The sequence below is a fragment of the Notolepis coatsorum genome (genome assembly GCF_963971535.1).
Source record: "Notolepis coatsorum genome assembly, chromosome: 8".
Taxonomy (NCBI): Eukaryota; Metazoa; Chordata; class Actinopteri; order Aulopiformes; family Paralepididae; genus Notolepis; species Notolepis coatsorum.
Genome location: NC_140172.1, coordinates 63,574,222 through 63,586,670, shown reverse-complemented (window position 1 = coordinate 63,586,670; position 12,449 = coordinate 63,574,222). Strand labels below are relative to the sequence as shown.

The 12,449-nt window shown below is 41.1% G+C and overlaps 1 protein-coding gene across 1 annotated transcript in view; it reads left to right on the top strand.

Annotated features, from left to right (window-relative positions):
* Nucleotides 1-337: 337 nt before the first annotated feature.
* Nucleotides 338-12,449, top strand: part of mtmr2 (myotubularin related protein 2) — a 40,507-nt gene continuing 28,395 nt past the window's right edge. Inside the window, exon 1 of the mRNA XM_084319921.1 lies at nt 338-552. Coding sequence (XP_084176047.1) covers nt 473-552 — 80 coding nt within the window. The 5' untranslated portion in view covers nt 338-472. The remainder of the gene's footprint in view (nt 553-12,449) is intronic.

The window sequence follows — 12,449 nt, the reverse complement described above, 5'->3', positions numbered from 1 at the left end:
TGTGTCAAGTGTGTAGGAGTCAGGCATAGGCCTACTTGTAAAATATGCAAATTAGCACCCGCCAACGAAAACTAGACAAGCAAACATGAAACATGACAATAGCAAATAGGAGTGTCTATACCTGTTTAGAATGTGATCAATGATATGCCAGATGCTTAATTATATTCATATATATTATATTAATGTAACAATGCTCAATGCACAGGTTCACACCTTTACCACAAAATACTCCTTGATGCTTATTTTGGCATGTGATTTGGGGCCTACAGGGACCTTTATTGTGAAACGTTACAACCATTACAGACCGGAAGCATTCGCTTGACACTAGTCGGGGGAAACGATGGCAGCTTCCTATTCACAGGGATTTACTTTTCAATACGGAAGGATTTAAGATTTGACGGCGGATCAACCTCGTTTCCCTCATACAATTCCACTGTAATAGTTACTTCAAACTTTTGTTTACAAAGTTGACATGGAGAAGAGTGGTAGCGTCGACAGTCTGGGCTCGAAGCGGTCCTCGTCCAGACAGCCTAGTGTTGATTCATTGTCCAGGTAAGTGAGTGTATTATGTTCGCTAACGTTCATTCCTGTATAACCAAGTCAAGTGGAGTAGTTTTGAATTAACTAACAGTATATATTACGTTTTTATGACTACTATCCGCTAACGTAAATAGATGACAAACCCACTGAATAACGGCCTGTTCGCTGCTAAAAACGTTTCACGGCTAGTTAAGCTATCGTTAAGTATGTTAATGGTTTACATTTTTAGGTGGAATTATTATTATAATGTTATAATCCTATTAAACACGTCGCGAAATGCTGAGTCAAATGAACTTTTCAACCGAGTCAAAATAGCACAACCCTACGCCGCCAGCGTGTTATGAGCCTGTCTTCACCACAGGGTCCTGCAGCAGGTCTAAGCTCGAGTTCCTTTTCGAAGGCTTTGCTTGGAGTTGGAGGATGTTCAGGCCACGCCCATAAACACCAATCACAACATAAACGAATGTTCTGGATAATACTCTTGGTGTGCATCAAATGCAACTTGGTCCATGAGATTCAGAGATGGATAGTAGTTAGTTATTTAATCCATGACATTGTTACCCGTATTTTAGCAACGCACATTATGTTTGTTTAAGTTTATTTATTTATTTTACCCAGGGATAGTACACACACTTTGGGTGCCATGGGTTAAATTCATTATATACCATAGGTTGCCGGCTCTATTTGTCTATGGAGAAGTACCCCTTCTTTGCATGGCTTTAACTTTTTAAATTCTATTGCTACATTGCCATTATTAGGGCCCATTCAAAGTCCTATATGTATTGTTCATTGTGTAGCAACGTTAAACTTTTTCATTCACATATTCATAGTAAAGTATGGTCTAATGTATAAGTATGTTTTCATCTCTTTCTGCAGCTTTCTCCAGAACGTGATCTATAGCCCCAAATGCATTATATTGATGATGAAATACAGTTTGATGGCAATCTGGGCGATATAAAAAATTTCAATTGGACATACTTCTAGAATGATCTACGTATGATCTGATGATGACCGGATGGGCGGGGGATCATTTATAATTCCGTGGGCAGCGTTATATCATTCATCTAGTGTGGGTCATATGTTCATCATAACAGTTTATATGGAACACGTTCAAAAATAACGTTGAATCTTACCGGATCTTCCTCGCGCCGTTGGACGATCAGCGTGGTGTAGACCGTTTTCGATTATGGGATGTTTATCCTGATGAACCATTTCCAGCTTGTATAATACTATATACGTCCAAATCATGTTGTTTATCGAGTTATTGGCAATGGATCGCTATATAATGTGACGAGCCAGAGTGCCGGCAACCAAACCGAGTGCCCGGAAGTAATATGGCCGACCAGCACAACCTCCACAGCACTTCCTGTTTGGCGATTGCGCCGATCGGCCACCAGATGGCGCTCCTGAACCGCCAGAGAGCTCAGTGGGTCCTCCTGGTGGATCTCAGGCCAGCGGAGGGGAAATATGAATCCGATCACAGATTTTTGAAATATTGATATTAAAGACGCTGTACAGCGTCCTTCGGCAACTTGAGCATGGCCGGGAATGACACTGTAAAGCGTTTCCCGGCAGTTAAAGTGTTAATCAACATCTTCAGTTTCCACATCAATGTAAATGTGCCAGAATTAGCTAATGAGCTAGTTTTCATCTGTAGTCTGTATCTTTAATCTTTCAAAATGTTCAGTTGCTATTGCATGCACTCATCTGTGTTTCACTACACACTTGAGTGCATGCTTACCAACTGTTAGTCTGCAACACTACTATCACCGACATCTAAGAAGGGAGATCCCCCCTTGAATGGCCCTTCTAAGGTTTCTCTCCTCCACACTGCCTGTGGAGCATTTTTCCCTATTGTTAGGTTTTAGTGAGTTTTTCCTTACCTTCGTGTGGGGTATGTCTGGGAGTGCTTGCATTCTTTCATTTATTTGCATTTATTTTAAATTCGTTGGACCTTATGGTGTTCTTGTTCTGTTCTTGACTTATTGTTATGTTTCTTCTTGACTTGTTTAAAGAAGACGTGTATGGCCCATGGGGACATTAACGTGTGTTGTCGGGCCTTACAAATAAATTTGATTTGATTTGATTTAGTCCCTGCCTAATAACATGCATGTCTTTATGGTGTGGGAGGAAACCCACGTGAACACAGGGAGAACATGGAAACGCCACACAGAAAGGCCCCCTGCAGGGGTTCGAACCCAGGACCTTCTTGCTGTGAGGCAGCAGTGCTAACCACTGTGAATGGCAAAACACTTGTTGTTGGTCAGCCAGCCCTTTTTTATCACCAGCACCATGTGACCATGTATGTTAAACGCCATGATCTTATCCATTCCACCACCTGAAAATTATCCAATTTCAGGTGGCGAAGTGGAAGTGAAATCACTTAGGAGTGTGTTTACACTACAATTGCCTTTTAACCCTTTCTCTGCCACGCTTATATCCATCCTTATACCGTCCTCTGCCAGCTCTATTTGTCTATGGAGATGTTCCCCTTCTTTGCAGGGCTATAACTTATTAAATTGTATTGCTAAATTGACATTACTATGACCCATTCAACGTCAAGTATCTATCGTTTAGGATGTAGCAACGTTCTACTTTTCATTCACATATTCATACTAAAATACGGTCTAAAGTATAAACATGTTTTTATTGTTTTCTGCAGCATTCTGCAGAACGTGAGTTATAGCCCTAAATACATATATTAGATCATCAAATGTAGTTTGATACCGATTGACGTCAGAAAAAAAATTTCAATTGTACAAGGTCCTACACGTCATGCCTCATCATCTGCTGTTGACCGGAGGTGGGGGGGGGGGGGGGGGGGGGTTATAAGTCCGTGGCCGACGTTAAATCATTTATTTAGTATGGGTGATATGTTGATCGGAGCAGTGTGTATGTTTAATAATAATCAAACACGCTGAAACTCACCGCAGCTTCCTCGTAGCGTTGGGCGATCAGCGTGGAGCAGAAAGTTCGCTATTATGGGATGTTGATATATGCGATCCATTTCCAGGTTGTATATTACTATATACGTCCAAATCATGTTGTTTATCGAGTTATTGGCAACGGATCGCTATCCAGTGTATCAAGCTGGAGTCCCGCTAGCGATAGCGAGTGGCCGGACGAAATATGGGTGAGCACCACTTCCGGTTTTGGCGATTCGCCGATCGGCCACCAGATGGCGGTCTTGAACCGTTGGAGAGTTGAGAGGAGATCAACAGCAAGTCTCAAGTCTCCGTGGGTGAAATATGATTGCCATGACAGATTTTTGAAATATTGATCTCAAAGACGCTTTAAGACGTCATTGGCAGATTACGCATGGCGAGGAATGGCGTCTAAAGTCGTCCTTGGCGATTAAAGGGTTCAAACACATCTTGTACCTAGACTTAACACAGGTACACTCCCATCTGGGAGCTACCCATCACAACACAGTCCTCTACTGCCCTGCTACAGGTACACTCTCATCTGGGAGCTACCCATTACAACACAGTCCTCTACTGCCCTGCTACAGTCACACTCCCATCTGGGAGCTACCCATCACAACACAGTCCTCTACTGCCCTGCTACAGTCACACTCCCATCTGGGAGCTACCCATCACAACACAGTCCTCTACTGCCCTGCTACAGGTACACTCCCATCTGGGAGCTACCCATTACAACACAGTCCTCTACTGCCCTGCTACAGTCACACTCCCATCTGGGAGCTACCCATCACAACACAGTCCTCTACTGCCCTGCTACAGGTAGACTCATCTGGGAGCTACCCATTACAACACAGTCCTCTACTGCCCTGCTACAGGTAGACTCATCTGGGAGCTACCCATTACAACACAGTCCTCTACTGCCCTGCTACAGGTAGACTCATCTGGGAGCTACCCATTACAACACAGTCCTCTACTGCCCTGCTACAGGTAGACTCATCTAGGAGCTACCCATTACAACACAGTCCTCTACTGCCCTGCTACAGGTAGACTCTCATCTAGGAGCTACCCATTACAACACAGTCCTCTACTGCCCTGCTACAGGTAGACTCATCTGGGAGCTACCCATTACAACTAGGGATGGGTACCGAATTCGGTACTTTTGAGGCACCGAACCGAAACACGTCGGTACTACCGAGTATCGAATCAAGTGAGAAACCAAATTTTTTTATTTTTATTTTTTTACTTTTTTCTTTTCATGTCAACGTTCACACGCACAATATATGCTTACCTAGGATTTGACTTGATTCAACAACAAAGCAGTCGGAGCAATGACAAGCCGAAAACTGTCGAAATTGTAGTTACTTGAAGTTTGGATTTTTTTTTTACGACTGAGGTAGGTAAATTAAATTTCTTGAGACTAAAGTACCGAAAAAAGGTACCGTTGGGTACCGGTATCGATTCACAGGTACCGGTACCGGTATCGGTTCAAATGTGAAATGTACCCATCCCTAATTACAACACAGTCCTCTACTGCCCTGCTACAGGTAGACTCTCATCTGGGAGCTACCCATTACAACACAGTCCTGACCTCTACTGCCCTGCTACAGGTAGACTCTCATCTGGGAGCTAATAATAATAATGGATTGGATATAGCGCTCTTCATGACACCCCAGTGACCCCAGAGCGCTTACAGAGTCCATTATTCGTTCATACACAGTCATACCGGTGGTGGTAAGCTACAATTGCAGCCAGAGCTGCCCTGAGGCAGACTCACGGAAGCGTGGCGAATAATCAGCGCCTACGGCGATTACTACCCATTACAACACAGTCATCTACTGTTGGTGACTAAGGACCTCCACTGGAGCAGTTGTGGGGGAACTGGAAGTGCCTTGCTCAAGGACTAGGGGGTGTAACGATGCATCGATTAATCGAAATGCATCGATTCTAATGTGTTCGATTTGATGCATCGATTTGAATATGTTAGAATCGATTTTAATCGAAATAATTTTTTTTTTTAATGTTTTCTTTTTGTGTGTATTGTTTTTATTGACCTATAGTCCATTCATGCTGAGTGAATCAGTTCCCCCAGCCACATTTGTGTATTCAACATTTTTTGGGGAATTAACTGATAGAAAATTAATCAAAAATGTATCGAAATTAATTGAATCTAATAGAATTGAATCGTGGTCAAATGAAGAGATTTCATGATGCATTGAATCGTTGCCTGAAGAATCGTAATCGAATCGAATCGTTGTGAGGTCGAATCATTACACCCCTATCAAGGTCTCTTGCATGGTAGTTGTAGAGGGCCGGGAGGGTGCTACTCAATTAATTTCCCACTCCTGGATTATACCGCTAATCTGGGGGATACAAACCGGTAACTTTAGGCTACTGCTGCCCCCAGTAACATTTTTACCACCTTGCTATAGACAGGACAGGGATCTGTCTTTATTAAAGTGATACTGTGTAATTGTGGCGCCTGCTGGCCGCTACTGTCTTGGTGTTATCAATACATTTCCCATGAGTGTTTTTACTCTTTCTCTGACTTTCTGCAGAGAGAATTCTTGGTGGTTGAGGTGACTGCGTATTTGTTTTCCATTGTTGCAGAAAATACCCTGCGTTCTGTGTATGAAGAAACAAACGATCTAAAATAAAAAATGGACTGCATTTATATAACGGCTTTTATCAAAGCGCTTTACAAATATGTGCTTGAAACAAGTAAAATAACCTGCTAGTGCAAATTTGGCATGGCAAAACCTCTTGAAATAAGTAAAAAATATCTAGAGTTCTCTCTCCTGATAAAGTTGGAACAGGATACCAGAACATTTATTTTATTACTGCAGAGCGGAGGGACTGGGAGACTCATGTTACTGACCAAACACTATATCAGTGATGGCTGTCAGAATGTAGAGCTATTTATCAGTATCTTATAAAAAAATACCACTTACAGCACCTTTTGGACAGGTTCACATGTCTACTTTCTCCACCCAATTTAAACATGTCTGTTGTCTGGCATGATGTTGACTAGTACAGGCCATCATTTCATGGATTGCTTTGGTATTGAGAAACCTGGCACTGTGCTGCATTCCAATCCAATGGGCCAAGTGTTTTATAGCCTACAAAAACCACAATACATGTCCTTTTCCAAAATAGGAAGCTCACAGTATAATTAGACGTGTCTTCATGTGTTCCACTGAGGAAATGGTTGCAAACTGTACATCATATATCAAACACAAATTAGTTTCATAGGCCTTGTGCCATCTAGGTTGCCCAGTTGCACGCATAACTGGCCTATGAAACTCATAACTTTGAATATGATGTACGGTTTACAACCATTTCCATTGGGTTGTATTGGAGCCTGGTGAGAGGATGCAGCAACAATGATACATTTCTCAATATTAAAGTGATCAGTGAAATGATGACCTTTACTAGTCAACATTATGCCAGACAATTATTTTTTATATAAAAAAAATAAATTAATAAAAGTATAATAAAAACACAAGATACTTGTGCCAAATGAGCGCTCAATGAAGAAACCCATTCCCATTGTCAAACATCTTTGCTAATTATGGGGGTAAAATAAAAAGGTCATCATATGTGTAACTGAGGGGTACAATTCCCTGACTGTATTGATAAGTATGGTATCATTAAACCACTACCGCTTTATGTACTTTAATTACTGGCCATACAGTACACGATATATGAATATGATGAACACTTCCCACAATGAAATCGGTTCCACACAAAGGTATAATCAAGTATTTAATGGAGCAAAGGGTACATAATATACTTTACATTATTCTTTGAATGCACTTGTAAGGCAAAGGAATATGCGTAGGCAAATCAATAATGAATGTCCATTCTCTGGTTACGCAGGAGGTAATTATACAACCTGAATCTTAGGGAATTATATCTATGGTACACTAGTAATATAGCGGGAGATACTGGAAGGGGTTCCCCCTGGTTGTAAGCCAGCAGGGGTAGAAGATCTGTCGGTAGTAGAACGTCTGGTCAACGATGACTAAGGAGACTCTAGGTACAGGAGCCGGTGCAATAGCCTCTTGATCCACAGACGAATACAGCTGTTCTCCGTAGACTGTAGCTCCACAGTGAAGAAAGCTAGTCGGCCTCAGGCTCTCTGAGGCGCCGACTCGACTTGACTCCTCGCGGGGTAAATCCAACACGTGCAGGCGTCGGCGATTATCCGCTCCATAAATCACGGGACCAAAGCAAATATATTCCAGCCGCAAAGGGCTATGTAGTCGTCGGGTAGATTAATCCAGTGTACATGTCCATACGGTTCTCGTCTAGGTCTCCTCGGGTGAAAGCGCCATGTGGTCAGCCCAGCCTGGATAAGAACTCTAGCTAATACGAGGAAGCGTTGGAGATGCTGGTCACTGTAGAACTTTAACCGCACGATACACTATACACAAATAGACTATTATTGACTTAATAGAAATATGTCGCACTCGACGGTATAGCGCCAAACTCTGACAATTCAGTTATTAATTCGCACGCGGTCTCAATGCTCTATTCTGGGGCCAAACAGGCCATACTTCACCGCACGTTGTATCGTGGGTGAGGCTTCAACTTATCGGGTAACATACTAAGGGCTAAGGGACTTCTGTATTCACCTGCGCCGTATTTATACGCACGGTGAACAAACTAGTGCCAATCTCATTTCTGTCGCGTATCCCTGGGCAAGGCCGGGCATGTCCAGACACGTCTTGACGGTGACTTTGAACCTGACTCCGGAGGCCGGTCCCTGGCGCCGGTGGACCGCTGTCCAATAGGAGAATGAAATATTATGGTCTGTAGTAAGCTAAAGGGATATTCTGTGTATATGTACAAGGAATATACAGGGGATATCAAACGATATACAAATACTATGCAATATATATCAATAAATAAATATATATATTCGGTTTAATCTGATCCTTTGTAACAATATGTGTATACCCAGTTTAGGGTAAGGGGTGCAGGGGTATGGAATAGGATACACACTCGCTTTAGGGTAAGGGGTGTGGGTACAGGAGGAAATGGTTAAAAAGTTATCTCCAGGTATTGACAATGCTGATGCTACATACCCTATGGCCCTCAATGGCCACCACAACCCAACGTGTAGATGGATAGATGCTAATACATACCCTACCACATGGCCACCACAACCCAACGTGTAGATAGATAGATGCTACATACCCTACCACATGGCCACCACAACCCAACGTGTAGATAGATAGATGCTACATACCCTACCACATGGCCACCACAACCCAACGTGTAGATGGATAGATGCTACTAGGGCTGTCTTAAATACTTCGAAGCTTCGTTCGATGGCACAAGCTTCGAACATAAAAAAAAAAATCAAAATGTTCTTTTTCAAAATTTTAATTTAATTTTTTTCTTCTCTCTGTGTGTGTGTGTGTGTGTGCGCGCATGGGGCCATTGGGTGGGGCCGGGGGACAAATACACTGGAGGAAAGGAACCCAGCTCAGCACTGCCCAAATTATATAATCACTATTGCCTATTTGAAGGATATCATCCTCAAACACATATACACCACCTAAGTACACGCCTATTCTCAGTCCTTGCCCCACAATGGTGGAATGAACTACCCACCCCAGTTAGGACAGCCGAATCCCGTCCAATCTTTCGCCGTCGACTAAAGACGCACTTCTTCAACCATTATCTGAAATAAAATTAAAAAAATTAAATAAAAAAAATCTAACCCTAACTAACCTTACTGTCATGCACTTGTCCTAATAAACTAACCTACACTGTAACACGCAACACTTTGATGAATATTGTTACTCAGCTGATAGAGTTTTATCCTTCCTGATGACCTGTCGTACAGAACTTGTAAGTCGCTTTGGATAAAAGCGTCAGCTAAATGACTAAATGTAAATGTGAATGTAAATGCATTGTAGAATTCCACACATAAGAAAGAAAGATACTGGGATGAATAAACAAAATAGGAAATAAAATGTAGAAATGCATGCAATACATAAATAAATATGAATCTCCATATATGAAATAGAACATTTAGATAAGGTGCTACTGAGATGTTTTGGTGAGTTCTTTGTTTTTTTGTGGAAGTAGCCCTTCTTAAAAATGCATGAACATTCACTGATAATTGGTCTGTAGTGGAGTCTACAAGGTCTACATTGCCGGACCATGTAGAATCCGGACCTTGTAGACTGACATAATTCTGTGCATAGTTTAGTCTACACAGGCCATATTTCAAATAATCAAAATCAAAAATACTTCATTCATCTTAAACATTCTTGATTTGGGGGATTGGTAGTTCCCATGAAATCTGAAGTTGTTCAAACGACAACAGTGATCCACCTTGAATTAAATCACACAGCCGTGTTGGCTGCGTCACAGTCACGAAGGGGGCTACTTAATTCATTAATCCAATCCACTTTATTTATAGAGCACATTTAAAAACAACGTTTACCAAAGTGCTGTACAAGTCCCACAACATAAGAAAAAAAAATTAATTCGAAGCTTCGAATTAAAATCAAAGCTTCGATTGCCAAAAAAAAATTCGAAGGTCAGCCCTAGATGCTACATACCCTACCACATGGCCACCACAACCCAACGTGTAGATAGATAGATGCTACATACCCTACCACATGGCCACCACAACCCACCGTGTAGATGGATAGATGCTACATACCCTACCACATGGCCACCACAACCCAACGTGTAGATAGATGGATGCTACATACCCTACCACATGGCCACCACAACCCAACGTGTAGATAGATGGATGCTACATACCCTACCACATGGCCACCACAACCCAACGTATAGATGGATGCTACATACCCTACCACATGGCCACCACAACCCAACGTGTAGATCAAGAATAGAAGGGGATACTGTGTATATAAGTAATGATTAGATTAGATTCAAATGTACAGTACAACAAAAAGATGTTTGGCAACCAGAGTGCAAATGTAACAATAAAGTGTGCAATAGTAATATATAATGTACAGGGCCCAGTAGTTCAAAGCATTTAATCTCAATCGGATCCTGTAGATTTTGAAATCCCATTTTTTGTGATCCACGATCAGACAACTCGGTCAGATTTTGTCCCGGTATTTCAAAGCAATTCAGGATAGGATCACCCTGATCCAGATTCAGACTTTTCAAGATGACTAGATCCTGAATACCAGTGCTTTAATCCTACCAATTGATCTAGGATATGAAAAAATAAAGAAGACAAGAGACCACATTGCAGAGACATTGATAATGTCTAATTATATTTTTTAAATACATAAAGGACATAAAATCATACTGGAATTGTAATTAAAAAAGAAATCTCCCACTAGGGCATAGGTGTCAAACTCATGGCCCGCCACGTCATTTGATGTGGCCCCCCAAGAGCTCTGTTAAAAAAAAAGAAAAAAAAAATTAACATTAATCTTGGGTTAAAAAATAGCGGCGTTAAAATAATTGTGGGTTAATGCGTTAATAAAGCTTTAACTTTGACAGCCTTAGTTATTACACATTCTTACACATACATGTATGTTGAACATCTGAGGTATTGATGAAGTAACAAAGGAAAAAAGCCAAAAGCACTTACTCCTCTGACATTCTTTGACAATTTTACAGCCCAAAATACAAAAAAGATCCAGGCGGAATAGGTAACAAAGGGTTGAAGAAATATTGTCTGAACTCCTATGCAAACTGGCTGTGTGACATAACCGAGCATCTCGCTCAATTGAATAAGAAGCTGTAGGGACGCAAACAAGTCCCACCCAAAACTTGACCAATATAGTTGTGAACTGAGACAACCCTTATTTTGTTATTTTTGAGTACAGTTACAGTTGTGTGTTCATGCAGACACATAATGGCAATTTCATTATGAATAGAAAATGGTGGACCCTGATGTAAAAAAGTCGAAAGTCTTTCTCTGGTCTGCATCCCCTTAACAATTGTGTGTATTGAGCTGTACTGTACCTATTCTGCAATCTGTTAATTAAAGTTAATTAAACTATCTTCCATTAGTTGGATGTATGGCCTCTGCAAGGTTGTGTGCAGCCATTTGTTTTTGTAACATCTGCTACATCTGTCCCACGTGTTCTTTGCAGCTCACAGTTGTTAGTTCTGCCCCTCTTGACTGTGACAAAAAGGTTTTGAACAAACTTAATGTCATAGCTTGTATTTGATGATCTTCTTCTTTGTTATTTACTTGCATGGTTTGATCATTGATTGATGGAGTAATATGGGCTTCTGATAAACTAAAATTATTTGTTAAAATAACATAAGCTAACATATATTTTTACATCTATGCAAATGCATATGCAATATGTATAACTTGAATAAGTAATAAATACAGAAACAACATGTTTAACAATATGTAAATGAGTAGCTACATTTATTTTACATTACATTAACATTTATACAGTCTTTGGCCCTTTGAGGGCAACCACATAATGCTGATGTGGCCCTCTGTGAAAATGAGTTTGACACAGTTTTTGTTGTTACTAGGGTAACAACAAAAAGAAAACATCAATTCAAAGGCAGCTGGATCATCCGGCCCTATTCCCCGTACCTGGTTCAACTAAGTCGATCAAGAGTCCCATTATCCAGATTCAATTAACCCGATGTTTGGATCCGGGATTTTCCTGTTCCTCGAAGGTGGATTCAGTCTCGTTCATTTGAACCAGACTTGAGACTTAGGATAATTGCGCGCGCCCGCCTCAGCTGAAAAGACAGCAAGTGTCGATAGCAGAAATCCTGATCTTCTAACGGCATTGATTGATTGATTGATTGATTTAAAACTTTATTAACAGATTGCAGAATGGGCGTGCCTGCTGGCAGTATAGGCTTATGGAATGAATAATCAAATGAGATCTTGCTAGCGAAAATAATTATTTCAGCTCTTTCAGAATAACGATAAAAACAAGCCCAAATAGTATATCTAATTGATACGAATTATATCATGAGGATATCTGTATGTGCTTAGGTATT